Raw genomic sequence first — 26,422 nt, 5'->3', positions numbered from 1 at the left:
ATATAGCAAGGGAGAAGGGATCCTTGGTTCCTTTGTCTCCTATTGCCATTGCTAATCTGACACACCACGCACGCATTCCCACATGAACTCGCTCCATCCCTCTGCGAAGCAGAAAAAGTATTCAGCACCAGCAAAGATCCCTACACGCTTTCCAAGCAACGCTACCTCTTTTCACAATGGCAACCAAATCACAGACCATGGAGTCCCTATGAGTCTGACAGCTCGACTGGACCTTGTCGTCGCGTGATCCGTCTCTGCGAGTTGCGATTCTTCACTGCCTCCACATATCGCCGATCCATGTTCTCTTCTGCCCTAACCTCACGTGCAGCTCCGGCGTAGACCAGCGCCTTTCTGCCGAGGATCAGAAGTAGGACAACCGGCCATCCCACGAGTAGGGCGAGGATACTTCGCACCAAAAATTGGGCTCCAAGAACGAGAAAAGCATCAAGGTGAGCACATTTCAACAAGAATTTCGGTCCAGGGAGGACGGATCACGTGGAGGAGAGCCTGGTGCATGGAAGCGACCAGGCTGCTGAACAGTCCATTTTTGGAAGTCAGAAATCCAGACCAGCAGAAGTTCTGGCCCGCTATACTTCATCACCTGACCGACTCAACATGTTTTTTTTATTCGCACTGACAACGAACAAGCTCGACAAAGCAGCGAATCAAGAGAAGCGCAAGGTGCAGGAGGCCACTGAGTCGGACGAGAAGCCAACGGCTGTGGCGCGCAAGAACCGAACGAGCATTACTGTAGCGCCACGAGCGATGAGCAGCGTGAGACAGAGGAGGCGCAACTGCTCGCCAACAATGATGTCAAGAGATCCTGAGCACCCAAGTAATAGCAGAGAGCAAAATGTCAGCCACCATCGTTTTTCTTTGGCAACCAAAGTATCTCGATAATTATTAAAATACAAGCAGTCACATAATCTGACGATCTTAAGGAGTCCTTATTTTGCCATCCTAGCGTGAGCTTTGAAAAAAATGGTATTAACTGCCATGCAGCTGTAACTTTCGCACATTCGCCCACATCGAAGGCTTCATGATGCATTGGGCAACGCGCACGCAGCACAGTTGATAGTGGCCCAACCAAATTTAAAGCCGGCGGGAATACATAGGCGAGACACGCGTAGCCGATAGAGCCATCAAGACTCAGTCCCATTCGCGTGCTACCTATCTTGTGGGACCACCCTATGCTCCCGCCTGCGCCTTTTCCTCTTCTCGCTTGCGTTTTCTCTCCAATGCGCGCTCTCGTGCACTGTTGACCTTCTCCGCTCGCTTCGCGACGTCCTCGGCCGTGGCGACACCCATGATCCGCTTCTTGCGCTCCTCTCGCTCATGCTCCTCCTCTGCCGCGCGCTTGCGCTCCTCCTCCAGCATCTGCTGCTCAATCAGCAGCGTCTGCCGTGCCCGCTGGTCCCGCCGCGCATTTTGGCTCACGCGCGCATCGAAGCCAGCACCGTGCAGCTGGGAGGACGGCGCGTTGGCGGAGCGGTTGCTCACGCGGTTCATGTCGGCCTGTGCGTTCCGCTCGGTCCGGATGACGTTCAGCCCTCGACTCAGCACGTCGCGGCGATCCACCAGCTCGCCCTCGTCGTTCAGCTCGACTTGCAGGCCCTTGGCACGTGCATCGCGCGCCAGCTCCAGATCACTCTTCTTGCTGCCCTTTTGCGTGTCGCTCCCTGTCGCCTTTTCCTTCCCTTTATCGCTTCTCCCCGCTTCTCCCGCCCTCGTGCTCGCCTCTACCGCCTGGACGATCGCTTCGTGGTCTTGATCTTGCGCTTGTAGCATCTCCTTGAAGAAACTCGGACCGCCAGACTTGGCTTTATTTCGCAGCTCTTCTTCCTCTTTCGCTTCCTTCTCCTCCAGGCGCTTGATCTCCTCCAGCTGCTCTCGATACGCGTCCGTTACAAAAACCTCCGTCTCTTCGAATTCGTCGCCTTCTCGCTCGCGCTCGCGTTGAATCATCTTCGCTTCGGCACGCGCTCGATCTCGCTTGCGCAGCTCGGCGCTGTCGAGGAAGTTCCCGATGTATTTTGGCTGTCATAGAAGAAAGAGCATGTCAGTTAACGTTCTTGATGGGAGCAACTCGACCCAGGCTATAATTGAGTGCGGACCTTTCGCTCTGCCTTCTCCGCATCCTTGCGTTCCTTGACCGCATGTTTGGCTTGCTGCATCTTCTCATACGCTGCATCATAATCAAATATACTTGCATCAACAACGAGCGCAGCATCTTGTGCTAGCTGCGAGCTCCTAGATGCAGGGGCAGCTTTGGAACCTATTCCTAAAGTGTTGCCCTTGGAGGCACCCTTTTTAGGCTCTCGTTTGGCGGTGGCGGTGGCAGATGGCGCATCGTCAACATCCTCTTCCAAGTCTTCGCCTCCCAACGAAAGTGCTGCAGGTGGTCTTGTGGCCGAGGAGGCCTCTTCCTTTGTTAATGATGCTGCGCTGCCGAGCTTGAGCTTGAATGGCTTCTTGCTAGTTCCAGCCTGAGGTGGCACGTCACCGCTTTTTTTGAGCCCGAATGAGATCTTGGAAGTGCCGGTCTGCATTTCTTTCGATGGAAAGCTGTCAAAAGCTGCCCGTTCGAAGCTTTAGTCCCGCATCAATCTCCCAGTGAAGCCCGACTGTTCGCCAAGTGCAGACCGTTCAAGATCGGGGTCCGGCTTGTGAAGAATTAGTCGAATGCATCATGCACGATGGAAAGTCAGCCTGATAACAGCCCTCCGAAATTGAACGACCGATCAAAAAGAGTCGAACGCTGAGTTCAGCGTTTAGGTCCCCTTGGAACCTTCACTTTCCAAACCTACCTAGATCCAACCTCTCTTCCCACCCGTTGACCTCAAGATAGCGTACCGACAGCTCTGACAGAAACGACGCAATGTCAGATACTCTCGAACAACTCATGTTGCAGGGAGCGGCCTCCAAGGGGGACGGCTACGGCCCGGAGCGTCGAATCAATGGCGACCCTTCAGAGGACTCGGACGTCTCGGTGCCCAACACTGACGATGAACTCGGATCAGATCTCTCAGGGAACGAGGAGTGGGGAGACAGAGAATTCGCTGCCAAGGACGTGCACGGGGGGACCGGCGGCAGTGCACGTCGAGGGGCTCCGTCAACTCGCACCGGTCCCAAAGGTGTGATCCATGACAGACAGGTGCAAGACACTATTGACAAGGCCAAGAGACAGGCCCAAGTAAATGCAATCAACCGGCGCCTGGAATGCATGGCGCTGACGACAAATACTTGGGAAGAAGACGAGAAGCAAAGGAAGTCAGACGCACGCAACCGTGCAGATGGCGCAAACAAGCAGGCCGAGAAGCCCAGTGGAGAGAATCGATGCGGTCAGCAGGCGTCCATCGAAGAGCTTGCTGCGCGAGAGAGGAGACGCGAGCAAAGGATGAACGAGATCAAAGCCCAGGTGGCTGCCAGATCATTGGGAGGGTCTAAAGTCGTGCGTGGACCGAATACGTGGTTTGGTCATCTGCGGGAGGTGGATGCGCGCGGCTACGTGGATGCGATAGATCGTACAGAAGACGGCACGTTTGTCGTCATTCACATCTATTCGAAGGTGAGCAGAGCGCGTATCATGTTCCTTTCCTTGAGTCACTGATAAGTCGCATGTCCCCCTTCCAGCGGATTGTGGCATGTACGAAGATTTCTGCAGCGCTCACATCCTTAGCGCGGCAATACCCACAAACGAAGTTTCTGCAGGTACAGGCCACGAAGATCGAATTTGGATGTTCAGCAGAAGAGAATGGGGTCAGTGGCGAATGGGAAGATGACGAGGACGAGGATCGGGAGGAAAGCAGCTCACGGCGAAGGCTCCGCGAGTTGGAGATGGACGAGCAAGCTGCTGATGTGCTGCCAACCCTACTGGTCTACCAGGCGGGTCAGCTACTCTATAATCTAGTACGAATAGACTTGGACGACGATTGGGGAAAAGGAGAAGAGAGAGATATCCGAGATGCTTTGCAAAGGTGAGGCCCAGTCCCTGCGGGAGTCTTTATTGCGCAATGGGTTCAGAGTTGACCACATTTACTTGGCAGCCGCGGCGTCTTGCGTGAAGACAACGAAGAGCGTTATGTACTCTATAGCGATGAGGACGGAAGCGATGACTGATGCTGCATTTAACCGAAGAACATTGTTCGCCTGATACTGATTGGCGGCTCGAAGGCTGATTAGGCTACAACATCAGTCCAACACGATCGGATCGTCGTGCCGCTGGCCCTCACCGCGCCATCTTTGTTTAGGAGTTTGTGTGGGCCACGGAAAGTCCAGATGCGCGAATTCATCGTTATCGTCATCGTCGATCGCAATGATGTCGATGGCCGGCAGCTTGCCTTTCCCTCTCTGAGGTTGATTTGCGACTTCTGAAGCATCGATATGGGTGCCAGCGAGTCTCCCAATGGATCGAGTTCTGGAAGCATGAGTGTCCGGAGCCGTTCCCTGCTTTGGAGACTTTGAAGGTTCTTCAGCCCAGAGAGCTTCTCGCGTCAGCTTGCCCTCATCGTAATCAGCTATGTCGATGATATTGTCCTTTGTGGTCGTATGGCTTGGGGCCCCAGACCACTCGCTGTCTCGCTTCCGCTCCGTAGGTGCAGCCCTCTTGACAGGCGAAATGGATTTGATCGGCAAACGCGCTGGGGGCCCTTGTCTTCCTCCACTCGAACCGCCGACCCGCCCACGGTGGGTACCTGATTGAGCCATGTCTAGATGTACCTTTAGCCGCTTGATCAGCCTCTCTTCGGCAGCATCCTGCAGCTCCATGACGCTGCCGCCTTTCACAGTCACATTATCAGGACTTAGTAAAATCTGCGAAGGCCAGGTATGACGTCAGAAATCGCCCATGTTGCATGGAACACCGCTATATGCGCGCTCACGATGCCATCGCAGACCTCGGCATCACGAATAGCGAGCTTGCAGCCTAGCGCCGTCTTGCCGAGCGCCAGCTCGGGTATCCGGGCCATCTCCAAAGCTGTCACCGGCCGTGAGTCTAGATCGTCTACATACCCGTCGTCCAACTCAAGCTGCAACATGGACCGCGGGTAGATGATGGAGGAGCGTAGAACCTCCTCTTCCGCAGCCAGACTTGCGTCTTCGCTGTCTGCCCCTGCGTTGCTACGGATTGTGACACGTGCCTGAGCGCGGCCTACTTTTTGGCTCGCACTGCAGCTCCTCCCGCGAGAGGAGTTGTCGAGTACAGTGACTTCGGCAGCATTTTCGAGCAACTTCCGCCCTGCTTCTGTCTTTGAAGCTTGTTGGCGCGCAAGAGTGACATCTAACAGACCTTGCACGGGAATTCCGACATCTGCAGCAGGTGAAAAATATTGTGGGTCAACATTTGCATGCGACAAACCGTCCCTCACGAGCAGTGCATTTGAGACATACACACCCGTTATGCCCACGACTTGGACCAACAGCTCCGTCCTTTTCGAGCGAACCTTGCCCGAAATTTGCGCAAGAGACCCAGCCGAAGCTAACCTGCCGCTGATCACCTCATCTATCCGTCTATACTTGGCATTGGTTCCGTCCTTGACCTCAGCCGCTTGAAGTACAGCGGCGAAACCACCTCCGCGACCGTCGGTCGACGTTGTACGCTTGATGAACTGTCGCAAATCGGCATGTAGGAGTTGAAAGTGCACTGCTTTGATTAAGTTCGGCGTAGATAGGGGTTCTGGCGCAGATTCTGCGACATAGTCTGCTGCTTGCTCCCTGAGCGAGCGGAATATACATTATTGGCAGAAATTAGATGGAGTTGCGTCTGTTCAGCGTTCGATAGCGCTACCACTCACAGCCACGCTTGATCAAGAGCCAAAGTCGGATATTGGCTCTCGATCCAGCGCCGAACTGATAAAAGTTGGCGTTCGTCAACCATGTTAGAGGATTAGACCTGCCGCGCTGATAGATACTGTCGGTGGCAAGGGGAAGTAGCCATTACGGGCTTGCATTTGCTGCTCCAGCAACCTTGGCCGATTCTGTGTATCTGAAAGAGGCGTCGCTTACAGCGCCAAAAAGTTCAAAAAGGAGGTCACACTTAACAAGAGAACTGGATCAATGCAAGGCGATGCCAAAAATGCAATGCATGGACTCTCTTAAACGAATATGTGGTGTGTAGCTTCCATTGTACATGTACGATGAGTAATGATTGGTGGACTGTCGAAGTGTTGCTCTCGGGTGACAGCTCGAGCACACGCGACGTGTTTCGTTTGCAAACCGCGTCGTTTCCTTGTAAAATATGTTCTGCCTGAACCGGGGGAGTCCCGGGAGAAGATAATCCAACATCGGCATTCGGAGAGAAGGCATAAGCAACAGAAACTGTGACTCGTCTATCCTTTGGTTGTGGAGGGCATTTGATTCGCTTGCTTCCAAGGTTGCCACATCTTCCATTGATCTTACGCTACCAGCTCTCACGGGTCAGGGTTCATCAGCGCCTGGCAATATTCTGATAAAGGGTTACGCGAGATCGCAGAAAGGGTCTATTCCCTCGACATCTGGACGCGCAGCATTAGCTTCAACAAGAGTCGGGAACTAGGAATCAAGGGTCTCGCTCAAGATGGCGGCGACACCGCTTGTCAATGGGGTTGCGGCTGCTGTATTCCCAGCGCACGATGGTGAGTGGCAAAGGCCTTTCATCGGAGCCAACTCGCACGTCGTAGCAGCAAAACCTGTGCGGTAATGAAGAGAGGTTGTATCGCCGCGTTGCGACATGCTGTCATCCGCTACACATGTCCCGTGCATGTATTTTGCGATGATCCTGGGACATGTGGTAGATGAGATCAGTACACTGACATCTTTCCCTCACTACTCATTAGCCACTGCTAACTTTTCATTTCCTCAAGAAGAGGAAAAAGTCATGGAATACTGGCGGGCGATTGATGCATTCAAGACCTCTCTCAAGCAGAGCGAAGGGAAGAAGCCATTTAGCTTTTACGATGGCCCGCCATTCGCTACCGGTTTGCCTCATTATGGCCATCTGCTCGCTGGTACCGTTAAGGTGAATTTTCAGATGCCTCTCCCCTCATCGCAAATTCTCTGACTAACCGGAACCCGTGCCTTGCAGGACATTATCACAAGGCACGCTCACTCGACCGGCCACCACGTCGACAGACGCTTCGGCTGGGACTGCCATGGGTTACCAGTCGAGCACGAGATCGACAAAAAACTTGGTATCACAGGCAAGGAAGATGTCATGAAGATGGGCATTGCCGCGTACAATGCCGAATGCAGGTCTATTGTCATGCGCTATCAAAACGAATGGAAACAGACAGTAGAGCGGATGGGGAGATGGATAGACTTTGACGCTGGGTACAAGACGATGAATCTGAGCTTCATGGAGACGGTTTGGTGGGTCTTCTCCCAGCTGCACTTAAAGGGACTCATCTACCGGGGCAACAGGGTCATGCCGTACTCGAATGGCTGCACCACACCGCTGTCCAACTTCGAAGCCAACCTCGACTACCGCGATGTGCAAGATCCTGCCATTACGATCAGCTTCCCGCTCATCGATGAACCGGGCACTGCACTGCTCGCATGGACAACAACACCGTGGACGCTACCCTCAAACTTGGCTGTTTGCGTGCATCCCGACTTTGACTACATCAAAATCTTTGACGAGGAGCGGCAGACGAATTTCATCATCCTCGAAAAACTCCTCTCTACACTTTACAAGGACCCAAAGAAGGCAAAGTTCAAGAAGCTGCAAACCTTTAAAGGAAAAGAAATGGAAGGATGGAAGATCGAACCCATCTTCGACTTTTTCACTCAGAAGTATCCAAAAGCGTTCCGCGTTCTGTGTGACACGTACGTCACCGCAGATGCCGGCACCGGGATTGTCCAGCAAGCGCCTGCTTTTGGTGATGATGATCACCGCATTGCCGTTGCGAACGGTGTCATCGCAAATGATGAAGCGCCGCCCTGCCCGATCGATGAGAAGGGCTGCTTCACTGCTGAGGTTCCAGACTATCAGGGACAAAACGTCAAAGATGCCGACAAGCAGATTCAGAAGGACCTAAAAGCGAAAGGCAGACTCATCGTCCAATCTGTACTCACGCATAGCTATCCCTACTGCTGGCGTAGCGGCACACCCTTGATCTATAAGGTCATCCCCTCCTGGTTCGTGCGTGTCGAGCCAGCGGCCGAAAAGCTGATGCAGAACAACGAGAACACGTACTGGGTTCCAGGCAGCGTAAGCGAGAACAAATTTGGCAACTGGCTTGCGAACGCAAGGGACTGGAACATCTCGCGAAATCGCTACTGGGGAACACCGCTTCCGTTGTGGGTCTCAGACGACTACGAGGAGATAGTGTGCATCGGTTCAGTCGCCGAGCTCGAGAAGCTGTCGGGCGTGACTGGCATCACAGACTTGCACCGAGACAACATCGACCACATCACCATCCCGTCACAAAAGGGCAAGGGGCAGCTGAAGCGCATCGAAGAGGTATTCGACTGCTGGTTCGAGTCGGGCACCATGCCGTATGGGCAAGCTCACTATCCCTTTGAGAACCAGGACAAGTTCAAAAACTCGTTCCCTGCCGACTTTATCTCCGAGGGTATCGACCAGACTCGAGGATGGTTCTACACCATGCTCATCCTCGGCACGCATCTCTTCGGTACAGCGCCCTGGAAGAATGTCATCGTCACCGGTCTCATCCAAGCAGAAGATGGAAAGAAGATGAGCAAGAGCAAAAAGAACTACCCAGACCCGACCGGGCTTATCAACAAGTTTGGTGCCGATGCGATCCGACTTTACCTTGTCAGCTCCCCAGCTGTACGCGCGGAGAACCTTCGCTTCCGCGAGGATGGCGTGCGCGAAGTCATCACCTCTGCTTTCTTGCCTTGGCTCAACTCCTTCCGCTTCTTCATCGGCCAAGTCCAACTACTCAAGAAGGACACATGCAAAGACTTTGTCTACGAAGTACATGCGCCCAAGTCGACCAACCTGTTCGATCGATGGATCCTCGCCCGATGCCAGTCGCTAATTAAGATGGTCCAGGAGGAGCTTTCCGCGTACCGACTATACACTGTCATTTCGCGATTGCTACTCACCATTGATGAGCTCACAAACTGGTACATCCGCTTCAACCGCGATCGCTTGAAAGGCGCGAACGGCGTTGAGGACACCATCACAGCTCTCAACACCCTGTTCGAGACACTTTTCACTCTCACGCGGACCATGCAGTCGTTCACTCCTTTCCTGTGCGAGAATATCTACCAAGGTCTTCGAACTTATATGCCCCCAAATCCGAACAGCGACCAAGACGAGCGCTCCATTCACTTCTTGTCTTTTCCCGAGATCAAAGAAGAGTATCTCGACCCGGTCCTTCAGCGGCAATTCAGCGCGTTCCAGGCCATCGTCGAGATCGGACGAAAGATTCGAACCCGGAGCAAACTCCCTGTGCGCGTTCCGCTGCAGGAGATGCGTGTCTACCACAGTGACCAGCAATTCCTTGATGACGTCGATGCGCTCTCAAGTTACCTCAAAAGTGAAATGAACGTGCAAGCCCTCGTGCTAACTCGCGAGGAAGCCAAGTGCGGCGTGCATTACGTCCTCACAGCCGACTGGCCGACTCTGGGGAAGAAGCTGCGTAAGGACATTGGCAAGGTCAAGAATGGGCTGAAGGATGTGACATCAGAACAAGGCAAGGCGTTTGCTGAGAGCGGCAAGATCAACGTCGCTGGCGTGGAGCTTATCGAGGGTGACCTAAAGGTGCAAAAGCAGGTGGACCTTGCCAAGGTGGAAGGGGACTTTGACGCCGACACGGATGGCAATGTCGTCGTCCTGCTGGACAAGCAGGTTCGCGAGGAGCTGCAGTCACAGGGCAACGCGCGCGAGCTCATCAACCGCATCCAGCGCCTTCGGAAAAAGGTTGGTTTGCAGCAAACGGATGATGTCGACGCCTTCTACAGCTTCAACGATGGCGTTGGCCAGGCACTGCAGGAGTGCTTTGCGAAAGAAGTTGAGTTCTTCTCCAAAAACATGCGTAGGGCGCCAAAGCCTGTCAAGGAGCGAGCACCTGGTGTGGACGTGTTGGTGGAAGAAGAGCAGGAGATCGGCGACGACAAGTTCCACCTTTCTCTTGTAAAGCTCAACACAGTATAAAGGGGGAGGGGTTCAGGATGTCCTTCAACTGTCGACAAAGAAATGCATGCTATTGTTTATGACTTCCGGATACACGTGCCTCCATGATGACGCTTCCGTCTGGCCTGACAGCTTGCATCACGTCTTCACCCTTCTTACCACTCTGAGCTTCCATCTGCAGCCAATACGTCTGGCCAGCATAAACCGGTTTCTTTGCGCGATAATCGACCGAGGTGACCCCGCCATTGACTGCTTCTACATTTCCTGTCTCAAGCATCCATTTGCGCAAGAGCAGCGTCAAATTGAGCGGCCCGTGCACAACTACCGCAGCGTGTCCTTCCCTCTTGCGACACCAGTCCGGATCAAGGTGAATGGCGTGGCCGTTAAAGGTGAGAGCCGAGTAGCGGAAAAGCTCTGCTTGCTTGAGTTGCAGCCTACTTGCCAATGCTGCTGGCGGCAGTGAGGGCGATAACAGCTGCCGCCGCTCCGCATCGACGTCGACCGGCAGGGGTGTTGGCGGTGGGTTTGTGCACGAAAGTGCACGTTGGAAGATCCAGCTCCTTCGATCCGTCAAGGCGAGGCCATCCTTGTTGGCGAACTCCTTCCGCAGCCAAACGACCAACATCTCATTTTCCTTGTCTCCGCGCTTTTGCTTGATGTCCACTTTTTCGATGTACGTAGTCTCGGTGACTTCGTCGCCGATTCGAAGGATGTTGCCGTCGGTTAGGTTCCAGACCATAGAGCCGCCAGCCCACATGCGGCGCGTGAATACACCGCCAGAGGGGTTGAATGATGTGTCGGTACCATCCTCGCCGAGGTTAGAGCTGAGCACACGTGGAGTGAAGAAGACAAGGTGCTCCGCTGGGAGTAAGGGTGTGCCTCTCTCTGGCTGTTCGCGCAGAAGCTGCTGGAGATACCGCGCTGGCTCTTGGGAAAGGGGGAGGATCTCCTCAAGCGTGATGCGAAGGAGCTGGACCTGGGTACGGCCAATTTCATGCGTGTAGACAGTCGCGGGCTGGCCCGAGGACGAGGTCCATTTTGACAGCAGGCCGTCAGCGGCGGAGCGTGCGTCTGCCGAGGCCCAGTCAGAGTAAGCGCTGACTCTAGCACTGCTTGTCGAGAAGGATGGGCATCCGGTGATATGGAAAGGAACAGAGGGGCATCGGTTTGCCATGCGCGGGCCATGGCATGAACGCAGCGCAAGCGCTATTGAGCGCAGGCACAGAGAACGGATGAACGGGGACGGGGGATGCATACTGGTTTGCGATGACGCGGATGTTCTCAGTCGGAATGAATTGCCAGACACTACCTTTTAACATAGACATGTAATATGACTTGGTCATATTCCCAGCGCATGCTGGGGTACCCCGTTCGGCTATGCCGAGTTGCGGTGTTACAACCTCGGGCTTAACAGCGCTGCTCCCACCCTAATCGGTGGTTATTGAGGCGCAAGACAGGCAATACCATTCAGTTACTCTGCGGCGGCAGACGGCAGGGAAGATGCACTGCCAGGCGCACTTATGGCAGGTCGCAATGTTGAAGGACAGGGAGTGGTTAGAGGGAGAGAATGGGTGGTGGCATTGAACCATGTCTCACATCTTGAAAGCGTTGATGCCATCCATCCCCAGAGGAAGAAAAGGCGGCGGCGCGGTGGGACGAAAAAGTGCATGCTTGTCGCTCTCAATAGCGACAGGAAGTCATTCAACGTTCCAACCCATTGCATTTGGGAACCACCTTTGTCTTGTGACAACATTGGGCTATCACTTCATCAAGACATCCTCATTAAGACTTCCTCATCTAGCAACAGCAGTTGCGTGCGCGGGTCTGCAGGCGATGGCTCGGGGTGTGTGCACTCTTTCCTGTTCAGCAAAGCAATACATTGCGTGCCAAACTCAGGGCCTTCAAAGCACACCACTTCCTTGAATGACGCACAACTGAGTTTGACCAAGCACTTTCCATTGGATGTCTGATACCACTGTTTTGTGCTATCGCAGCTAACACTTCAACTGGGATTGGTCTGGCTGCATCTGGACGTCAATATGACCCATGCTTCGACCTCCGCTGCGTCAACAGATTCACGGACTGTTGGGTCCGAATAGCCAACCAAGCAGGTTGTTGATACCTCTGCTGCATACAAGGGGGTCTCTCGCAGCGCAAGTTAGACCAGGCCTTGGAGGCTTCGCGGCTTAACAATGTAAGGGAGTATGTCACGGGGCTTCTAGGAGTTTGCATACAGTTGCTCGAGGTGCAGCGAATCGCATATCTTGCCTCCATGACAACCACCTACTTTCCCTTAGCATGCCCACTCCAGCTCTATCGTGACGAATCAATTGTTTAATTCCTGGAAGGACAGTCGAGCGAAGTACGCATTTGGTTTGGGCGCATATCACAAGATCCTCCACATATCGGGAATATCGAAACACCGACGCACGTCGGAGAAGCGTGACTTCGATCACTGGACCACGGCTTCTCGGTATAGCGGAAAGGCAAGGCATCGAGATCGGTCGAGCATTCTCATCAAGGATGTGGGAACAAGAGCAGCTGAGGGGAGGGTTGTTGTTGTTGCACGAGGCACCTCTTGCGATCAATTGGATACGCATCGCAGTAGTCATGAGGTGTAGGATTGTAAATTTGGCGTGATTGCAAGATCAAGCTATCGCGACGCTCTCGCTCTGTCCCCTTCCGGGATAAATATGCAGAGCGTTGCTGGCGCATATTGTGAGCACTCCCCTTGGCTGCGTCCAGACAGCTTCAAGGGCAATCATTAGGGGCGAAAGAGCCAGCCACGATGCGGTTGTATGAGCAAGGCCTTGAGCACATTTTTGCGCGATGGATGAGAGGGTCGTTCACGTGGCGCTTCGTCGAATTTTGCAAAGAAGTGACATGAGTCCTGTTCTCGTGAACATGCAGTTGCCCTCCTACCAGACTCGGGGCATCCCAAAGGGAAGGGACGGGGACTGGTGCCTTATCGGTTAAGAGCGCGAATTGGCCACGATTGCGCAGGTAGCAGCCGCTCTGAGACTTAAACCAGGGATGAAAAAATCAATTCGAAGTCCCCATGATATCACCCGAACCCGGCAAACATGTCGGCTAGCGAGTCCAAATCTTGCTTCTTTCCAGCTTCGACCTGTGCGGGGTTGAAATGTCAGAAAGTGCATGTGGTCGAAGCTTTCTGTAGAGCGGAACAAGCAATTCACTTCATTCAATGTACGCCATTGAGATGAAAACTCTTCGATGGTAATCTCTTCGCAAGTCAAATCGGCCAGCAGCTCTCGTTTTGACAGCAGCTCGGATTGATATGACTACAACGTACAGCATGCAAGAGGAGACATCAGTTATCGACAATCAGAGGCACACACCCGGCATTCAGCAGTTGCACCTACATGGACAGATGCAGAAACGTGATCGAGCGCCTCCTTGGGATTGAACCCTGCAGCGAGTTGTGTGGTTGAGTCAGAGAGGTAAATGTCTACTTGATAGAGTAGGTTCATCATTTCTTCCACGGTTTTCTCCATGTGCTGCAGAATGTCACGAATCTTTGAAAATATATCTTCGGCATAATTTTCTATTTCTGGCGTCCAGCTGCCTTGAACTTGGTGATATGTCTGCTGAAGGTTCGGAATGAGTGGAAGTGACGCCTGATGTACTTGTCGGAAACCTGTAATGCATTACGGGAAGTGTTGCAGGCATTATATCAGACTCGAAAGGGGTGTTCAGATAGGTCCCCAATTGGATTTTCACCTTCCGCTAACGTATCTGTCCGGCTGACGAGCGACAGAACACTGCAATTTACGTTTACGAACGAGCCAGATCACACCGTCAGTTCGCAAGCTCCATCCCCTGGTCCGATGCATTTGAAACTCACGGGTTTACGCCACCGCCACTCATTCTAGAAGCAAAGGAAAGTATTGGAGCAGCTTAGGTAATTAGTGCACGTATGCCGTTGTGTCAAAGACAAGACCTATGTGGGGGATGGAACAAATGCACTCCAAGAAATGCTGATAGCGAGATTGGGAGAGGTTGATGGAGTAGTCACCCGTCCAGCACGGAAGTAGAAACTCGCTGAACTCCCCTCGCCTGTTCAATGAAATCACCGCTCTTTAGCCTCAGTGGGATCGATGCCATCCGTTCATCGTATGCTGTGCAGCCGTGTAGGTTCTCTCTTGCTCTTCTTTACCAGCATTGATCGCGGGATACGCCAGGGTGCAGACCTCTGGAGCCACGCAAAAGCAATCTGACTCCGACATCTCGTGAACGGCAATTACTTACCTCGAACGTGGCACTCACTTACGACCGTAGCCATGTCGGGCAAGCAGACTGCCTCGGGTGGCGCGGGGGTGGGACCCTCGCGGCGCTCATGGGACGTGGAAGAATTTACTGCCAAAGCCAGGGAGAGGGATCGTGAAGAGAAGGAGCGGGCTGTCGAGAATGAGGAGCGAATGCGAAAAGGTGAATTGCGTCCAAGCCGCTGCCATGAGAGAGATCTTTCTGACGCTGTCTCATCGCGATTACAGGACTGAAACCGAACAAGCGAAAGAAGGAAGAGATGCCAAAACCGACCAAGATGCTCGAGGCGAGGGTGGAACCACTTGCGTTGGACAAGAATCAAGGCAAGTCCATGATGGTCGAAGGCAAGAAGGGCCCGGGGTTTTACTGCGAGCTGTGCAATCGCATATGCAAGGACAGCGGTCGCTATCTCGATCACATCAACGGCCGAATGCGTGAGTGCTATTCCACTCGTCGCATATCGTCAGATCATGGACCAAGCGCTAAATACTCTATGATCTACCCTGGAAGATCTGCGAATGATGGGGATGACGACGCAAGTTGTGAGGTCGTCACTAGAGGCCGTGCGTGCCAAGATCGCGGCGCTTCGAGAAAGCAGGGCCAATGGCAGCCAAGCGCGATCCTACGATTTTGAAGCGCGTCTGCGGCAAATAGCAGAAGAGAAGCAGAAGGAAAAGGAGGAACGAAAAGCCAAGAAGAAAGCTGCGAAAGAAGATGCCCGAAGGAAAGGGGCGGCGGATGTGGCTATGGATATGGATCAAGATGCCATGGCCATGTTGGGCTTTGGGGGTTTTGGATCTACCAAGAAGCGGTAGATTCCTTCCTCTTCTGGAAGCAAATGGTGTGGCTAGGCTACAGTGCTGTACAACAAACATCTCATTCTGCGGTGATCATCTCTTCGTTTTGTATTCCGCGGCAGCAGCTTTGCCGCTAGTCCGGCCCAGCGTCGGTATCCCATTCGGGTTGTAGACCCCTTTTGCCAACATTGTGAGCCAATCGTCACCCATCTCTCCCTTGAGGGCTTCAATCCCCTTTCGGAACGCAAGGGCTTCGTGCGATGGATCCAGATCTTCTGGATGTTCCATGGACGATCTGCGATAGAAGTCAGCGTTGCGATGCTGAAGCGAAGGCGCTTCATGCATCGAGGCGGTAGCTACCACGGCTCTCTGGGCAGATAGCACACCACTTGCGCCGCTATTTCTCCGACTGGCCTGGCCCTTCGGACTTCGCAGCTGATCTACATGGTAGATCACGTCGTCGTCTGTGGTGACAGTGCGCGAGAGTGTGCGCGGAGGCCTGAGAGGGCTGCTGGGTGTCGTCCCGCTGCTGTCGGCGATACCGACGCTGGCAGTTGAAGGAACCGATGACAAGTTCTGGAGCACGGCCTTTGCGAGATCAACGTCTGAGCCTAAAGGTCCGTTTTCGAGATTGTAACCAGGCGTATCGACTTGCGTTGTGACTGCGCTTGAGGACACGCCAGCCTGAGCATCTGCCTTCTTGCTGAGAGCATCTTTGGTGGCAAGCTTCGGCATTCCTGTGGGTCTTCCTCGCTCGGTCGGCTTGCCATCAACAGCCATGATGAGCGGACTGGCGGCCAGCGACTTCTGTCCGGCATGGACCGCAGCTTTGATTGCCTCCGAATCGGACATTGCCGCGTAATCCGATCCCTCGGCCTTCGGTTGCATCGAATGTGACTCTGCAGCACTAGTGGACTCTGTAATCATATGAGAAGGCCCATTCTCTGCCCTTGTCGCCGCTAACCGCGTTTTTGGATTCTGCTTCCAATCAGAGTTTGGAGAGTCGAGCTCGACGATGCGCTTGTTGCGCTTTCTGTCTGCAAGCATCTTGACAGCGACACTCCGCGTGGAGCTGGTATCGCTCCCGTTCCTTCTGCGATCCCCCTTGAACTCGTCGTCCGCGGCATGGCTAGTGCAACGTGGGCGTTCTTTGGACGAATCCCTCGCGGTTGTCGACTCTGCTCGGCGCCTCGATGCAATTCTTGAGCGATGCACCGATTTCACAAGGGCGACCTTGATGAGGCCTTCGCGACTCTCATCGTCCGCTGACAGTGGCATGTGCGACGCATTGTGCCGTGGTGCCTTTCGCATACTCTCTGGAGAGTCGGTAAAGCGCAGTCTGCCAACGTCCGGCAAGCGCTCGGTGATGCGTTGCTTTTCGAAGTACCCCGGTTCGCTTCCGTTGATTTTGATTCGCTGGCCTTCTCTTGCGAATTGAAGGAAAAGGTCGATGCGCCAGTCCGGCAGCTCTTCGACGATGGGATTGCCTTCTACGTAGACTTCCTCGATGGGCGTTATCTGCGCAAGCCTACCCACTTCGCCAACATCAAAAATGTAGTTGTGACGCAGGTCGATGCGTGTCAGGTTTTTCAGGCGCTCGAGACCGCAGAGCGATTCAAGGCGGTTCTTCGAAATGATTAGCGTGCGGATGGTCGGAATGGTAGAAGAGATGCCCAGGACCGAGTCAATCAGGTTGTCGGAGACGTTGAGGGAGACAAGGCGAGGCAGCAAGTGGAGCGAGGGTGGAACCGAGTTGAGCAAATTTGAAGACAAGTCGAGAGAGGATAGGTTGCAGAGCTGCGACAAAGGTTCCTCGGGTATAAAAGTGAGGGAGTTGTTGGCGAGTGACAAATGTCGCAAGAAGTACCATGCCAGAGAGGGCGTTTGACTTGGCGGTGCATTCGACGCGGCATCGGTCGCATGAGCAGCTTCGTGTTTGAGCGGCGAAGAGGAATCATCGTTGCCAGCGCTGCCATTCGGCGAATAAATCACCTTTCTCCGCCCATCATCGACATTCTCGCCCTTGCGTCTTTTGCAGTCGTGCACGACAGCATCGATGAGCAAGTCGCTAAGGTCTTCCAGCCCGCTGTGGTGTATGCTTAGCGCGACCAGCTGAATGCAAAGTCTGTCCCAGCCTAAAAGGCCCCGCGGATCTGTGCCATCCATCTGCAACGTGCTCAATGACTTAAACACATCCATGGGAATCCCGTTCCTCCCGGGGCAATCATTTTCGAAATCCTTGATCAACTTCGTGCCGGGAGTGGGAGCGATCCTGAGCGCAGGAAGCTTTGTCAAGAGCGAGAAGAGTAGCTTTAGATCGCGCGTTATATCTTGCTGCGGATGCCTGGGCGCGGTCCACCAGCTCGCTGCTGAGACACTCGAACTGCCGAACGCAGAGCGAAGGGAAGTGAAGCTCATCGTGTCGCTCTTGTCCGAGCGCCTACCATGACCAAGGCCGGATGGGCCTTCGCGCCTCACTTGAACATCAGGCAATACATAATAAGAGACTGGCCGCGGCGCGGGCAGGTTGCTGAGACACGTATCGAGAGATCCAGCTGGAAGACCGAGTGCTTCAAATCGGATCAGCAGGTAAAAGAGGTGATGGGGATTGATGACTAATGGGCTCGTCTTGATCAGAGGACCAGCTGATTTGCCGTTGGCAGGCGCTGCAGTTGTTTGCCTGGAGCTGCCAACGGACGCAATACCGACCCACGAGAGCGGTGCGGTGGCCCAGCTGGAGAGCCCACCATTCGTTTGAGTAGCAACCTTGGGTCCAATCAGTTGCAACTCGTCAAGCTTGACGCGCCTTACCAGCTGCGTAAGCCACTCGTCCCCATTAATGCTTCCTGGGTCCATGCTGGCCAATCCTGCCGCTTCTGTGGGCGCTTACACTCCTTGCCTCTTGCAAGTAGATCACTGGATCACCGTGGCATGCTCGGAGTGGTTGTGGTGATGCTGCTAACGTGCCGCCTTGAGAGCGGGAGTTCAGATGGTGGATGAACTGCCGCCAAAGACGCAAGTGTATTCACGGTAGCATCGAGTGCCTATGCTTCATTAGGCGCATCCACGTGCAGCGGCTGCGAGACATAACCGATATCTCCTCTCTCCCCCTTTAAAGATGGTGGTTTTGGCATGTGGAGCACAGGATCGTTGTGCTGCCATCCGTACTCGTAGAGCCAATATGTTTAGAGTGTAGAAGGATGGCTACTGGGAAAACCCTACTTTCCTCGGCCCGCCCGTGGGCTTCTACTCGTAACGTAAGAAACGCTCCTTCCAAGTCTCCCCTTCAGCATGCAAACAGCTGAACACATCGAGATGGTCATCCGTATTCTTGTTAGCAGCATCTGGGGGCTCTCGGTGATCTATGCACACCGTGCATGGCTCCCCCGCGGAGACCGGTCCTTTCAAAGCAGCCATTTGCACCTCGACACGCAAAATGTGGCTCTCATCTTCCCTAATCCAACGCGGAACATCTGCATTCATCCTTTTGCAACCCATGCTTCGTCGCGGCGCTGCCACGGCGTTCTCCGGTTCACCTCCATCGTCCGTCGCCTCGGACGCGCCCAGCGCAGCGGTTAGCACAGCCGCACAGTCCTTATTACCACCAATACAGCTCTACCGTCGTTTGTTTAGGGCGCATCGCCAAGGGCTTAATCCCGAGATGCGCAGTTTGGGTGACAACTATGTCAAAGACGAGTTCAGGCGCCATCGGGCGATCGACAACCCGCTCCAGATCGTCGGCTTCTTGAGTTCCTGGAAGATGTATTTGGACACGCTAGAGCTTGAAGCAATTGATAGTTCAGGTGGAGTTGGAAGCAGTCCCTCGGTAGGATCAGCTAAGCGGAAATGCTTCGAAGGAAGACGGCTAGACCCAGACATGATGGAAAAGGTGTGTAGAATGATGGTTATGACAATATCACCATGATTTATCTGACAGACGTTGATTCTTCCAGCTTTCGGAGGAGCAATTGTACCAGCTGCATGAGCTCATGCAAGCTACTCAGGAAGTGTATGACCCGAACAAAGCGCAAGCGAAGCCACCTGGCAAAAAATAAATTAATGCATTCGCAGTTGCATTGTCGACTATAGTCAGTCGGAATCCCTAAACGTTGATTGCCCTATCCACCTCTTCGGCCGGAAGCAGCCACTCCAAGAGCTTCAGATGCAGCATGTCGACGACAACAATGATGCAAAAGACAAAGCCGGCAATGGGACCGCACGAATAATAGCTGGTCATACAAAGTTGGTGTTGGTCAGCTCTGTGGTTAAAAAGCAACGTCTCAGTGCACCGGACTCACTTGCGCAGCCGCGTGACAGGGTCTACAGTTTCTTTGACAATGACATGGTCATAGACCTTCTCAAGTCTCTCTGCAGCATCACTCCACGAGTACATCTCTTTGACAGCCTCGTGGTATTGATTTGGGTCATGTTGCCCGCTGCGCACGTATGTGATGGCGGCACTGGTTGCGCTGACGATGTCTTCCTCGTGCGGCTCGGCCAGCTGCATCATCGCCGCAGGTAGCACCTCAGGCACACCGCCTACGCGTGTGCTCACGATGAAGAGTCCGCACGAAGCAGCTTCGACAATGCCCGTACCGAACGCTTCGGTCAGTGACGTGTTGAGGAAGATTTGCCCGCGTGTCAGATGCTGAGGAAGAACGTGCAGGAAGGTAGAGCGATCTTAGCCACCTATCCTTGTCGAAACCACCTGCCGTTTAAAGGGACGCACTTCTTTTACTTTGCTTCGAGGGACAGCCCCCACGAGTTCGACACGATCTTGCAAAAAAAAGCGCTCGCGCATCTGCTCAAGCTCCACTCTTTTTGGACCGTCACCTCCCACGACGAAATGCACGTCCGGATGAAGACTGCAGATGCGCGGAATCGCAGCGATGAGTAGATCAATGCCCTTGCGGTACATTAGTCGGCTGAGAACGACTATGGTCACTAAAGGTTGCAAGGCGGATTTGTGTAAGAATTTCTTCCAACGCTAGTATATGCACTCGGAGCTCACGCAGTCCAAGGCCGGCTGCGTCTGGCCTTGGTAAGAATTGTGAAGTGACTGCAGCATTTGGAATTGTCGACACGATCGAAGGATCCACGTGGGCTCTGAGAACCGTGTTTTCCTTTCTGCAGGCCAGTACGGTCATTGTCAGAACGCCATGGAGGCGATTTCCGCGAGGACACTCACCCGACATTGCTCACGCAGACCACATGGTCAATGTCGCTCAATGCAAACCTGAGTAGCTTGTTGGTCATGATCGCAGCCGCATCCGCGAAACCAAAGAGAGAATGGTCAGTGAAAACCGCCTTGATACCCATCGTTTTCGCGTGTGTGATCCCCTCATGGCCCATAGAGGATAAGGCTTGGTGCGAGTGGACAATCTGGATCTGTTCTCGAATCAAGATGGTGCGCAGCGGTGCTAAGAGAGCCAGGAAGTTCGGCAGTGCGTCCTGCTGCGCGATGACCCCATATGGGACGTAATAAACCTTGAGGCCGCCGGCAAGAAAGCGCACGCCAACCCGATCTGGATCGTACGCATGCGTGATGACAATAACTTTGTGTCCTCGGGCCAGCAGCCGTTGGCTGATCATGTAGATGTGCCCTTCAACGCCCCCCACATTCGGAAAGAAGAAGTCTGAAATCATTCTGTTCAAGGGCAGCGAGCGTAGCTCAGTGAGAAGCTACAATACACTCTTCGCCTGGCGGCAGTCTCTTACGCTATTCGATGGGGGCGTAAGAGTGCCTTGTCGTCCCGAGTCGCTGCTTGCCGACTGAAAGGATGCGATGGTGTGTCGATGTGGACTCCCAGGTCCATTTTTGCCCATTCAATGGCTTGCCTCAAGCCTGTCAGCTCGGTGGCATCCGAGGCACTGTCTGAGGTGCAGGAAAGCATTGCTGCGGCGAGCAATTGCGTTACGAGCAGCTCCGCTTCCCCCGAAAGACTGCGGACTTGTGTGCTTTTGACGAGCGAAAAGGCACGTCCGAGATGCTTCTGTATCCGCCCGGCCTGTTCGCGAGCCTCCGGTAGAGACAGCAAATGCATTTTCGATGCCGACTGGAGAAGTCGTTTCACGTCGGCTACGCGATCTTTGTGAAGATTCGGCCTCTCCTCGGAGAACAGCCGAGTCTGCGCCGGGAATGCGCGCAGAAATTGATGTTCTAGAGAAAGAGCACCACAGAGAGGCCATGTCAGCAGCTGTCGCCGTTATTTTTTGCAGTTAATCCTCACCAAATTCTTCATCGTCAGGCAGCAACTGCTCTAGCAGATAGCGTGACCAGGGAATTCGGAACTTCAGAAGTAGATTTAGTCGCGCATGTAGTAGGATAATGCAGCGGGATGGGCTGGAGCCCAATCGCGGACTCTCTTCAAAGAGCAGGTCATAAGGCCCATGATACGTCTGAGCGGCCTGTGTTTGCGATGCGAGGTACTCTGCTGTCAATCCCGCTGCTTCGTCGCGCAATGTCTCATCATCGTCCTGCAAAAAGTTCAGCAGCGCAACAAACCCTAGCACGTGCGTCGACGTCGCGAAATTTTCGAAAGGAACGCGGCGCAGGGCTCGCAAAGCGGCAGCGCGCGTCGTCTCGGCCTGCAAAGACAAAGCGTCAGCACGGTAAGTGAGCATGGGCGAAGCGTGCCACTATGTACCTCATGCTCATCGGATGCGGCTGCGATGCGCTGCATCGCTGCTGTGATAGCCTGTATGTCGTTACCAGCGCCCGCATTCAATGTTGATCCTAGCGAGAGAAGCAAATTTTCTTTTTGTGGGACGCATTGTGTGATGTCCAGGATGGCGATGAGTTCTCGCAGACTTCCCGCAAGCTGGTAGTGAGACTCGGCGTTGCCTGGACGGTCGACACTTTGTGATAGCTTGCTCAGAGACAGATTGACGAGGGTTAAAATGGAGGCTGGCACTGTTGAGGAAGCCTGCGCTTGACCCTTGCAGGCTTCTAGCACAGATTCGGCATCTCCAGTTGTGCCGAGGGAGTCTGAATTGACGGTACTTCTGAGCAGATGCCAGATGGCAAGCCAAGTGCCGTGCAACCAGTTGGTGCCATGCACAGGCGCGGCGCAGAGACAATGTGCGGCTTCCATCCTTTTACTCTCCGGCGTCAGAGCAACAAGGGCATATGCTGCCATTTCTCGAATCTGAAGGCATGCAGGGGTCAGAAAAACGGCTCGACAATCAGTGTGGCCTCGTATTGTGCTTCTCACCTTCCAAATAGAGCTCTCAAGGCACATTTTGACAGCTTTGACGAGAGCGACAGTCTCTGGCAGATCTTGCATCTCCGCCGATCTCACGTTAGATATAAAGATCAGGATCGCAAACGCTCTAGTATCCGCGCCGGCTTCGCCAGAAATGCCCTGCAGCGCAGCATTGCACTGTCGCAACTCTTTGGCGAAAAAGTCGTCCAGCCCAGGGAAACGGGTGAGGAACTCGCGAAAAGTGAGCATGAGCCTGGCATCCCGCTTGTTGACCATCTGGAGCGAGAAGATGCGGATGCAGGCTGCAGAAAAGAGCATCAAAGCTGCATTTCGCAAAGTCCATAAGCTAGAAGAGAAGCGAGATATGGCAAGAGAGATGAGGGTGGAAAGAAACGGCTTGCAAGCTGGGGCTAACATGCCATCTGCGACGATGTACCTCAGTGTGTTGAATGCGTGGATTTGTGGTGTATTCTGCATTGAACTTTTGTCCTTCTGGTCTTCTTCGCAGACCTCGATGAGGCGAACAATTGTTCGTTCAATGATGGCGTGCTCGTGAACGTGAGCTGTGAGCAGAGCCACGACAGAATAGGCCAGGCCTGCACTGCGCCGTGTGATAGTGAGCGCACCAGAAGGTCCAGCAATGGCTCCGATAAAATATTGAAGCCATTTCTGTGGGAGCAGACTTTGTTCCGCATCGCCAAAACGAATAATGGCGCCGCTGGTCGTTGCAAATGCCGGATAAATCGTGCTGAAGGCGCCGCGATGACGCACATGCATCAACCAAGTAATGAAGCGTTGTCCTAGTGCATCTGTTTCCGCAAGGTTCCACAGAGGCCGAGGCGAGGGCGTGTATGTAGCTGCAGAAATAGAACTAACGAGAGCGGACGATTCTTTGATGGCTCGCCATGCATAAGACAGAACGGTTTGGTACCCTGTCCCATTTGTTTTGGGCTCAGCCTCTCCGTCCGCTTCTGGGCTTACATCCGTCGAGGCCATGCGGTCTCCGTCCTCGATTGTCATTTGCGCCATCGCGGTCGTTCGCTCGTCAACTTCTCCTAGATTTCCCTCTGGTGCAGCACTACACAGCACGGGGGATACGATGACCCAAATGCGATCGATGGCTTGGAACGCACGTTCTGATAGGGCGCGCATTTCATCGTGATGGCCCGTGTCTTCGTCGAGTTTGAATTTGCTGAACATATGCTGCAGGGCAGTCAACGTTCCGTGCAAAGGATGGGTGATGGCGACATCTTTCAGCATGCCGATCTCAGCGACATGGATGCCTTCTTCCAAGCTACCGAGCAAAGCGGCAATGCATCGGCCCATCGGTTGGGCTATAGCAGTATCGACGGCGACATTAGGCGTGAAAGATAGGGCCGGCCATCCCAAGCCTTTGACGTACATGTACTGATAGAGGTCTAATAGTGCGGCTCCATTGATGCCTTCGAATTCTTTGGTGCTCAATAGCAGTCTTTTTGCCGGGAATAAGATGCGTTGTTCGACATCGTCTTTGTTTTCCATACCGGGCAGCGGTCCTGGGAAGCGCTTTAGTACCTTGATTGCACGCTCGGACAAGGCGTCATATGTGCTATGTGCCATCTGCAGCAATCTGTCGACCATGTCACAATCTGTAAGGACCACTGTAAAAGGGAAAGCATCTTTCTTTCCCTCAGGGTGGTTTGCAGCACTGCGCAATCGCGCGTCAACCTTAGCGTCAAAAAAGATCTCGAGATACGTGAGCGCCTGCGATGCTGCGGGGAACGAAGAGCCCAACCGCAGATGTTGACGTATCATTGTCTCCACTTCCCTCAAAAACGTGTGGGCATCGGCAATGATGCGCTGTTGTGTTGAAAGAGCCTGGGCGTCCTTTTTCCCGCTCCTCCCTTCCAAGGTCCTATTGGCTGCGTAAGTGCTTGCCTGCAGTCGAGTGAGCAGATGGCATACGCAGCCGCGCGCGGCAGTCCTGCTTTCTGGAGAAAGGCCTTCGAATGTTGAGCCTAAATAGGTGGCAATGATGTCGAGTTCCGCCTTGGATAGAGGCAGAGTGGGTTGCTTGGACGATATGATCAGCCCTAGCGTACCGAGCTGCACTTCCTGATTCGCAGTGTTGAGCCACATGGACATGATGAGTGCCGGAACAGATACGAGGGCGCCTGAGTCTGCGCCTATCGTGAGGTCGACTGGTTCTCCAAGAGGTACTACGCGCCTGTGATGTCCTCCTTCGACCGTAGTGATCAGCCCAAGGTCCTTGCCGAATTTGAGAACACTCAGAATCGCTGGAGCCCGCGTGGTAATGAAACGTTCCTCATTTCCATATGATGATGAGTCCGAGGGTGGCATCGTCTCTCCTCGGCAAAGATGATGAAGCAGAGCCTGCAAGGCTGAATGCGAAAAGTTGAAGAGGTCAACCAGGTGATGCGCGCCCATCGTCGCCCTCTGTCTTGTCGTGGAGGACCGAAGCACGAAGCTCAACGGCTCAACCCAGTGACTGCACCATATATCCCATTTTCTCTGTAGGACAGATCTCTCCGTTCCTTCACAGACAAGATTGCCCTTGCAATGAATGAGCCCTAGTCTTTTTGCATCCTCTTGCAAGATGGCGATGGCGATATTTGCTCTACGTCTGCTGCTACTCTCTAGGCCCTTAGGCGCCTGCATGAGCCCTGAGTAGATGTTACCGATCGAGTCAAGTCCCATGAGCTCTTTGTTGAAGAAAAAGCCAGTGCCGTAGCGCTCGTGCAACGTCTCAAACGCGAAGATTGCCTTCTTGCGCCAGATATTGGTCAGACTCCGCGATATGATCAGGTCCAGCAAGCGACAACGAGGTGGCTCAGCATCAGGAGATGAGAGAATTGAATCTAGCAAGCCAACCAAGAGGCTTTTGGCGAGAGGGGCGATGTAAGGTTGCGGCGCGTCGAATGCTTCCCAAATAACGTCGCACAATCGCTCTTGCTCATCGTCCGTGAGAAGCCCTTCGACGGCGTAGGTTTTCATTCGATTTGCCCATGTTACCAAGGCCTGAAGGGCTGAGGCAAGATCAGAAGCACTGCTGATCAAATCTATGCAAGATCCTAGCTGAGCTCGGAGCGCCGAAACAGATCTACAAAAAGAAACGTTGCCCTCTGTTGGTTAATGTTGCCCCCATCCTAGCGTGACCGAAAGACCCACCCTGCGGTTTCCAACGATCGTACGAGCAATTTGATGTCTTCAGGTACTTGCGTAGAAGCCCTTGCGCCTTTTTGCTTCCCACGAGCCTTTTTTGATCGCCGATCGCCATGAATGGTCGGCTGGTCGCCATTGGCATCTGGAACGGACGTCATTGCGAGCGATGCGCCCAGCGATGGTTCCTGCAAGATGGCTAGCTCCTGCGCCACTTGATGCTCACCGGACGAGTGGTGGCAACGAGTGCTGTCACACGAAAAGTGAACACTACTGAGCCGTCTAGCATCAAGGAACCGGAAAGTGGCAGAGATCTATAATTTCTTGATGCAGACTAGAAATGCAAATGAGTATTTCCAGTATTTCCTTTCCGATGCGAACATGTTTCCTTTTCTATTATGCTGAACGTGTTTCTACATTTCAATGTGGATCGGATGTTCATCACAACATGCAAGTAGCGTGTGCTACAAAGAGGGTGATCCATCTCGCTTTTTGCTATCGCAGATGCACCAAGACGGTCTCAGCTTCCGCATCGAAAATGTGGACCTTGCATTGGTCCAAACAGCACTAGAGAGAAGAGAGTAGAAAACATTGGAATCCAACTGACAGAAGTAAAGTCAGGGCGAAATGGACCGTCCGTCTCTCTTTGTCCTCTGTGCTTCCGGCCGTCCTTGAGCGGGAGACGCGGATGGAGCTCCAAACTGTCTCCCCATGGGATGCTTGATTATCCAAAGTTGGCATGATGTGCCCTTTACGTCCAAAGTCTCACAGCAGCAGCAACGCGCTGGGGCTGAACTTCGGCCAGCTCTCTTGATGCAGGAGCATTGCCTGCACGACTCGGGGATGTGGTTTGATGGAAAGTTGAAGGTCTGCCAGTGGACTGCCCAAAAGCACAT

General features: G+C 53.6%; 12 protein-coding genes across 12 annotated transcripts; 5 read left to right on the top strand and 7 right to left on the bottom strand.

Annotated features, from left to right (window-relative positions):
- Positions 1-919: 919 nt before the first annotated feature.
- K437DRAFT_273277 (uncharacterized protein) lies at positions 920-2,686 on the bottom strand. The gene is made up of 2 exons (XM_013388824.1): positions 2,115-2,686; positions 920-2,037 (listed from the first exon to the last, which is right to left on the bottom strand). Exons 1-2 carry the CDS (start codon positions 2,547-2,549, stop codon positions 1,189-1,191), a joined length of 1,284 nt encoding a protein of 427 aa, XP_013244278.1. The 5' UTR covers positions 2,550-2,686; the 3' UTR covers positions 920-1,188.
- K437DRAFT_255316 (thioredoxin-like protein) lies at positions 2,444-4,147 on the top strand (the record flags this gene model as incomplete). The annotated part of the gene is made up of 3 exons (XM_013388823.1): positions 2,444-3,568; positions 3,634-3,977; positions 4,047-4,147. Coding segments are annotated over exons 1-3 (1,103 nt in total), but the record flags the coding sequence as incomplete, so codon positions are not given.
- Positions 4,148-4,191: 44 nt separating this feature from the next.
- Positions 4,192-5,875, bottom strand: K437DRAFT_267452 (uncharacterized protein; the record flags this gene model as incomplete). Its single annotated transcript, XM_013388822.1, has 4 exons — positions 4,192-4,812; positions 4,881-5,308; positions 5,393-5,712; positions 5,793-5,875. The coding sequence occupies 4 exons, from the start codon at positions 5,873-5,875 to the stop codon at positions 4,192-4,194; spliced, it is 1,452 nt and encodes a 483-aa protein (XP_013244276.1).
- A 505-nt stretch (positions 5,876-6,380) lies between these two features.
- Positions 6,381-10,162, top strand: K437DRAFT_233924 (uncharacterized protein). Its single transcript, XM_013388821.1, has 3 exons — positions 6,381-6,611; positions 6,813-6,994; positions 7,061-10,162. The coding sequence occupies exons 1-3, from the start codon at positions 6,554-6,556 to the stop codon at positions 10,097-10,099; spliced, it is 3,279 nt and encodes a 1,092-aa protein (XP_013244275.1). The 5' UTR covers positions 6,381-6,553; the 3' UTR covers positions 10,100-10,162.
- K437DRAFT_255313 (uncharacterized protein) lies at positions 10,131-11,672 on the bottom strand. Its single transcript, XM_013388820.1, has one exon. It carries the CDS (start codon positions 11,331-11,333, stop codon positions 10,149-10,151), a length of 1,185 nt encoding a protein of 394 aa, XP_013244274.1. The 5' UTR covers positions 11,334-11,672; the 3' UTR covers positions 10,131-10,148.
- K437DRAFT_78473 (uncharacterized protein) lies at positions 11,466-12,166 on the top strand. The gene has a single exon (XM_013388819.1). It carries the CDS (start codon positions 11,599-11,601, stop codon positions 12,046-12,048), a length of 450 nt encoding a protein of 149 aa, XP_013244273.1. The 5' UTR covers positions 11,466-11,598; the 3' UTR covers positions 12,049-12,166.
- On the bottom strand, positions 12,167-12,975 carry K437DRAFT_78478 (uncharacterized protein). The gene has a single exon (XM_013388818.1). The coding sequence runs from the start codon at positions 12,688-12,690 to the stop codon at positions 12,286-12,288; it is 405 nt and encodes a 134-aa protein (XP_013244272.1). The 5' UTR covers positions 12,691-12,975; the 3' UTR covers positions 12,167-12,285.
- A 167-nt stretch (positions 12,976-13,142) lies between these two features.
- K437DRAFT_267449 (uncharacterized protein) lies at positions 13,143-13,966 on the bottom strand (the record flags this gene model as incomplete). Its single annotated transcript, XM_013388817.1, has 5 exons — positions 13,143-13,205; positions 13,276-13,380; positions 13,462-13,736; positions 13,820-13,860; positions 13,944-13,966. 5 exons carry the CDS (start codon positions 13,964-13,966, stop codon positions 13,143-13,145), a joined length of 507 nt encoding a protein of 168 aa, XP_013244271.1.
- A 228-nt stretch (positions 13,967-14,194) lies between these two features.
- Positions 14,195-15,180, top strand: K437DRAFT_245235 (uncharacterized protein; the record flags this gene model as incomplete). The annotated part of the gene is made up of 3 exons (XM_013388816.1): positions 14,195-14,527; positions 14,593-14,799; positions 14,876-15,180. The coding sequence occupies exons 1-3, from the start codon at positions 14,380-14,382 to the stop codon at positions 15,178-15,180; spliced, it is 660 nt and encodes a 219-aa protein (XP_013244270.1). The 5' UTR covers positions 14,195-14,379.
- On the bottom strand, positions 15,151-18,290 carry K437DRAFT_255310 (L domain-like protein). Its single transcript, XM_013388815.1, has one exon. The coding sequence runs from the start codon at positions 18,016-18,018 to the stop codon at positions 15,256-15,258; it is 2,763 nt and encodes a 920-aa protein (XP_013244269.1). The 5' UTR covers positions 18,019-18,290; the 3' UTR covers positions 15,151-15,255.
- A 368-nt stretch (positions 18,291-18,658) lies between these two features.
- Positions 18,659-19,217, top strand: K437DRAFT_222327 (ACN9-domain-containing protein; the record flags this gene model as incomplete). Its single annotated transcript, XM_013388814.1, has 2 exons — positions 18,659-19,051; positions 19,116-19,217. 2 exons carry the CDS (start codon positions 18,659-18,661, stop codon positions 19,215-19,217), a joined length of 495 nt encoding a protein of 164 aa, XP_013244268.1.
- A 47-nt stretch (positions 19,218-19,264) lies between these two features.
- Positions 19,265-25,609, bottom strand: K437DRAFT_245228 (glycosyltransferase family 4 protein; the record flags this gene model as incomplete). Its single annotated transcript, XM_013388813.1, has 10 exons — positions 25,536-25,609; positions 22,377-25,467; positions 21,810-22,310; positions 21,393-21,750; positions 20,881-21,322; positions 20,351-20,809; positions 20,174-20,289; positions 19,892-20,106; positions 19,461-19,810; positions 19,265-19,391 (listed from the first exon to the last, which is right to left on the bottom strand). The coding sequence occupies exons 2-10, from the start codon at positions 25,359-25,361 to the stop codon at positions 19,265-19,267; spliced, it is 5,553 nt and encodes a 1,850-aa protein (XP_013244267.1). The 5' UTR covers positions 25,362-25,467; positions 25,536-25,609.
- Positions 25,610-26,422: the final 813 nt, after the last annotated feature.

The sequence above is a fragment of the Tilletiaria anomala genome (assembly GCF_000711695.1).
Source record: "Tilletiaria anomala UBC 951 chromosome Unknown K437scaffold_22, whole genome shotgun sequence".
In the NCBI taxonomy this organism is placed as follows: domain Eukaryota; kingdom Fungi; phylum Basidiomycota; class Exobasidiomycetes; order Georgefischeriales; family Tilletiariaceae; genus Tilletiaria; species Tilletiaria anomala.
Note: the sequence above shows the minus strand (reverse complement) of the source record. Positions and strands in the feature narration are given on the sequence as shown.

What these genes read in the sequence shown, in the direction of transcription:
- K437DRAFT_273277 (XM_013388824.1), bottom strand. Translation starts at nt 2,549, where the DNA reads ATGCAGACCGGCACTTCCAAGATCTCATTCGGGCTCAAAAAAAGCGGT. An exon ending in CGGAGAAGGCAGAGCGAAAG is followed by an intron (nt 2,038 to 2,114) that starts GTCCGCACTCAA and finishes CTTCTATGACAG; the next exon opens with CCAAAATACATCGGGAACTT.
- K437DRAFT_233924 (XM_013388821.1), top strand. Translation starts at nt 6,554, where the DNA reads ATGGCGGCGACACCGCTTGTCAATGGGGTTGCGGCTGCTGTATTCCCA. An exon ending in TGTATTCCCAGCGCACGATG is followed by an intron (nt 6,612 to 6,812) that starts GTGAGTGGCAAA and finishes ACTACTCATTAG; the next exon opens with CCACTGCTAACTTTTCATTT. An exon ending in TGCTCGCTGGTACCGTTAAG is followed by an intron (nt 6,995 to 7,060) that starts GTGAATTTTCAG and finishes CGTGCCTTGCAG; the next exon opens with GACATTATCACAAGGCACGC.
- K437DRAFT_255313 (XM_013388820.1), bottom strand. Translation starts at nt 11,333, where the DNA reads ATGCATCCCCCGTCCCCGTTCATCCGTTCTCTGTGCCTGCGCTCAATA.
- K437DRAFT_78473 (XM_013388819.1), top strand. Translation starts at nt 11,599, where the DNA reads ATGGCAGGTCGCAATGTTGAAGGACAGGGAGTGGTTAGAGGGAGAGAA.
- K437DRAFT_78478 (XM_013388818.1), bottom strand. Translation starts at nt 12,690, where the DNA reads ATGACTACTGCGATGCGTATCCAATTGATCGCAAGAGGTGCCTCGTGC.
- K437DRAFT_255310 (XM_013388815.1), bottom strand. Translation starts at nt 18,018, where the DNA reads ATGGACCCAGGAAGCATTAATGGGGACGAGTGGCTTACGCAGCTGGTA.